This window comes from Galeopterus variegatus, unplaced genomic scaffold (assembly GCF_000696425.1).
Source record: "Galeopterus variegatus unplaced genomic scaffold, G_variegatus-3.0.2 Scaffold5200, whole genome shotgun sequence".
Classification (NCBI taxonomy): domain Eukaryota; kingdom Metazoa; phylum Chordata; class Mammalia; order Dermoptera; family Cynocephalidae; genus Galeopterus; species Galeopterus variegatus.
In genome coordinates, this window is record NW_007731311.1 from 80,406 (window position 1) to 85,429 (window position 5,024).

General features: G+C 40.3%; 1 protein-coding gene across 1 annotated transcript in view; it reads left to right on the plus strand.

Annotated features, from left to right (window-relative positions):
* Positions 1–23: 23 nt before the first annotated feature.
* Positions 24–5,024, plus strand: part of SMIM13 (small integral membrane protein 13) — a 30,226-nt gene continuing 25,225 nt past the window's right edge. The window contains exon 1 of the mRNA XM_008589091.1: positions 24–152. Coding sequence (XP_008587313.1) covers positions 77–152 — 76 coding nt within the window. The 5' untranslated portion in view covers positions 24–76. The remainder of the gene's footprint in view (positions 153–5,024) is intronic.

The following is a 5,024-nucleotide window of genomic DNA, read 5'->3' on the forward strand; positions in this document are numbered from 1 at the left end:
TGGCGCTGCCGAGGGGCGCCCGCCCGGCCGCTGAAGCCCGGGACGCGCCGCCCGCTCGCGCCCTCCGCCCCCCAAGATGTGGCAGAACGTCGGGCTGACCCTGCTCGTGTTCGTGGCCACGCTGCTGATCGTCCTGCTGCTGATGGTGTGCGGTGAGTCAGGGCATCCGCCGTGGGGCACCTCCACACGCCCGCGCGACTCAGGTTGCTCACTTGCTTGTTTTGTCCGCTTCATAAAAAGAAAGAGGGATGGGTGGACAGGGCTCTTGTAATCGTCTGTTGTCCCCTTACCTCGCGGGAGTGAGCTCAGAGATGTGCCCTGACCGATGGCAGGCCCGGGGCACCCTGGACAGGCATAGGACAGGATCCAGGCCTGGGCATCTTGACTCGGGGCTAAACCAGACGTCGCTTCGCCGGCAGCGTCTCCTCTTGCCATTCGTGCCAGTCTGCCCAGATTTGAACCCTGGCCTGTATTCGAAGGTGAAGTGATGGGTTACTCCCGTTTTTTCTTTTCACAGGTTCTGACCCTAATGATAATGAGAGGTTTCACTTCCTTCATTTAATCAGGGATTAGGGCACAGGTGGGTTTTCAGCACACGTGAAATTGTTTGTTTATTTCGAGTTCAGGCTTCAACTAAATTCCAAGCAGAGCTGCTGAGATCAGGCAGAACTACAGACACCGGCTATCTTAAACTTCCAGGGCCATTGAAACTAACTCTTAGTTCTGCAATAATGGTGCTATTTTGTGTGCAGTGGTTATTTTCCGTCTTGGAATGAGAGGACATTAAACTTTCTTAAGGCAGTTTTAGATCTTTTTGATTCTTTATACACAGTAACCGATAACCGCAGATCTATTAGCAACGTGACTGAGCAACTGTGAAACTGTAAAAAGTGTTTAGAACAGATGTCAGTGAGTTTATTCATATTTACAAGAATGAGGTATGGGTTCAAGTTGATGCAATAATTGGTCAGAATTCATAATAAATACTGTAGGGCTTATTCATTACACAGTTAATGTACTAATTAATGCTTGGTATTAGAGCTGTGCTTGCAGAAGATAATAGGGTGTGCTTGTGCATCTGCGTTTATATGTACTTGTACCTATATACTCATATGTATATTTAATGTTTGGTTTTGCTTTACTGTGACACCGGCGCTCCCGCTGCGGGTTCGGATCCTATATAGGGATGGCCAGTGCGCTCGCTGGCTGAGCGCGGTGCGGGCGACACCAGGCCAAGGGTCCCGATCCCCTTACCGGTCACAAAAAGGACAAAAAATAAATAAAAATAAAATAAATGTTCTAACTTATAGCCTTTTTTTCTGATGAGATATAGTTGAACAATCTTTCTCAATTTTCTGCTTGTCATGTCAACATTTCGGGCTGATTGTAGATGTTCAGGGTCCTTCAAGTAAGGAAAACCAGATCCTTGTGATTTGTTTGAACGTGGGGAAGGAGGAGTGCTTATGTCATCCTTTCTAATTGGGACATGCAAGCTACCTGGACAGGAGGATGTGACATATAGACCATACCACACCTTGGATAGAATGTTTGCCAGACTTACATTTGGGGCATCAGAAGGTTTATTTTCTCCTGAGGCCTCTCTCCTTGACTTCTAGATCGAGGTGTTCTCTCTGTGTCTTCATGTGGTCTTTCCTCTGTGTCTGTGTCCTAATGTCCTCTTCTAAGAACACTAGTCATACTGGATTAGGGCCCTTGCTCTTATGACCTCATTTAACCTTAATTACCTCTTTAAAGGCCTTATCTTCAAGTACAGTCACATTGAGGGTTAGGATTTCAACCTGTGAATTTTAGGGGAGGGACACAGTTTAGTCCATAACAAGCACTATGTCATCAACACTGGCTGAAAGGTAGGGAGTTGCTGGATAGTTTAGTTATGTGCCCTTAAAAACAATTGTTCTTGCTTTTCTACTTCAGAGATTTCATGGACTGCCCTTCCTTAAACCCCAACGTGGAGTTCAGATTAAGAGCCTCTGCCTTTTAGGCTTAGTTCTCCTGTTTTCTGATTTCATTCAGTTCAGCAGACTGAATGTTGAGTGCCTGCTGGGCACCAGGAACACAGAATTTATGACGGGGTCTGCCCCAAGGAATTCAAAGCTTAGTTTGTTTTAAAACTTGGACAAGCCTTTTCACATAGTGAATTCAGGTTCCTAGGGAGGTTTTCCTTCTCTACTGGTTGTCTCTGCTTTCTCACCTCCCATTTATTCTCAATTGTTGCCTACCCCCATCATTCACTGAAGCTGCCCTTGTCAAGGTCAGTAACAAATGGCCTCCATATTACCAAGCTGGTGGGTGCTTATCAGTCCTAACTGAACTTAACCTGTCATACTCATCCTGTACAGTTAAGCATTCTCTTCGAGAAGCATTTCTTTTGACTTTTGTATACTGTCCTTCCATGGTGTTCTTCCTACCACGGTAGCTAATTGTTTAGCTTTTCCTGGCTTCTTCTTCTCTAGAATTTGAATTCTTTTTGACCACAGCCTACAATAGGAAGTACATTATTCACAGTAAATTCATAAATGAATAAATTACATGTGTCTTTTTATATGTATATCTACCTATCATCTGTCAGAAATAAAGTTTATGAGCTAGTACTTCCATGTGAGATGCATGCTATTTCCTATTCTATTATATTTCTATAATATAATACAAATATATTTTTGTTTTCTCTTTTTCTTCTGCCTATTCTCTCCCTATGGTATCTTATCCAGTCCTAGAGATTTAAATACCAACTATAGCTAATGATTCTAAAATTTATATCTCCAACTCTCACTTCTTTCCTGAGCCCCAGGCTCATGCATCAGACTTTTTTAATTGATATCCCCACTTGGAGATCTAATAAGCATCTCAAATTTAATACACCGAACACTCAGCTCTTGATTTCTACCACTGGTTCCAACCCCGCTCCCCCACCCCCACCCCCACGTCTTTCCCAGCTGAAATGTTATCTGCTTCCATTCAGTGGTTCAAGCCAAGGAATTAGATATCATCCTTGATTTTGTCCTTTCCTTTAAGCAGATCAAGTATGCAAGTCTTCTCAGTTTGATCTCTTTAAAAGAAAATCTGGAGTATGTTCTCTTCTCCATGACTATCACCACCACCGCAATCATCAATTTTGGCTTGCCTTTGTTTCCTAACAAGTCTTTTTTTCAACCCAACTTTTCTTTATAATCCACTTTTCACATACTAGCCAGGCTGTTTTATTGAGAAAATATTTTATCAAAAGTTTTTTTCCCCTTTCTGTAATCTTTTTTTTATTTTAACTTCTCAATATACATTGTAGTTGATTTTCGTGACCCTTTACCCGTTCCTTCCCCCCCTTCTCCCCTCCCCCACTATTTATAAAAAGTTTTTAACAGAAGAAACAGTTTCAAAAGTCAATAGTACTTCTAAAAAGAAGTAGTTCCTTTTAACCCTCAGTTTCACTCTTCTACTAGTTATTTACTTCTATATTTCTAAATAGCATTTTCATTGCTATTTCTTGAGTTTGCAGTTTTAGACATTATTTACTAACCATGGTAGATTCCTCATTTCTTTCCTTGCTTGCCATTAATAGCACAGTTTTTGTCTAACTTAAGAGTAAGAATTTATATTTTGACTGTGTAAATATTCCCTGCTGGTCAAATAGAGTAATATGATCATACCTCCTTTCTTATATGGTTCTCTATATTCCTTGAAGTTACTAATTGCATTTTAAGTTTACCTGGTATTACTTTTTTATATGCACACATTGTTATTTGTTCTCCCACAGATGTTCCATGAACTCTTACACACACCCATCAGTGATATTTCCCATATGTTCAAAGGAATTGGTCTTCCCCTCCTTCCCCCACCCAGTCCCCCACCTTCCTTCTCAACGGCTGTCATTCTTGTACAGAAGTCTGTACTTTCTCTGCTACCCTGTTCTGTCCCCTGTTTTCTGGCTCTCATGTCATGCCCTATCTGCAATGAGTCTTGGTTTACACACTGATTTTGTTGGAGCACATTTTCTAGGAGCTTTCTGAGAAAGAATGCATGTAAAATAATTTGAACAAATGCGTGGCTGAAAATGTCTTTTTATTTATTTCGTTTTCTACCCTTATATTTGATTGGCAATTTGAATAGATTTGGGTTGGAAATAATTTTCATCCAGAATTTTAAAATTATTACTTCATGGATTTCTAGCTTCCAGGTCTGATGTTGAAAAACTTAATGCCTTCTGTTTCCTTGTCATGATAGGTGACTTCATTTCCCTTTATAGAAGCTTTTTGGGTAGGCTTTTTATCATTTCATTCTGAAATGTTGTAATGATATACCTTGGTTTGTGTTTTTCATTTTTCTGGGCCCTTTCAATTCAGATATTTTCTTCATTTTGGGGAGAATTTTTTACTAGATCTTTGATAATTTTCTCTCTCCCATTTTTTTTTTTTTGTTTGTTTGTTTTGTTTTTTTCTTTCCAAAACTAATGTTAGTTGGATGTTGGAACTCCTGGGCTGATTCTTTAATTGTATCTTTATCTCCTGTTTTCTGTCTCACTTGTCTTCCCACGTTCTTCTGGCTGTTGTCTTCTGTTGAATTTTTATTTTAGCTATCCAAGCTATCCAGTTTTTAATTTCACAGTTTTCTCGTTCTTTGGTTATTTCTTTTGTATAGCACCTGTTCTTGTTACATGTATGCAGTATCTTATCTCCCTAAGCATATTAGTTACAGTTTTTTGTTTGTTTTTGGCAGCTGGCCAGTAGAGGGATTGAACCCTTAGTTACAGGGGGTTTTTTTTATTTTTTTTATTTTTTTATTTATTTATTTTTACTAAATTTATTTTATTTTATTTATTTTTTTTGTTAAATTTTTATTTTGTCAATATACACTGTATATGATTATTATGGCCCATCACCGACACCTCCCTCCCTCCTCCCTCTCTCCCCTCCCCCCCAAGAATGTCCTTTCCGTTTGCTTGTTGTAGTAACTTCATGAAAGTATAGTTGTTATATCTTCTTCCCCCCCCCCCCCCCCCCCCCCCCCCCCCC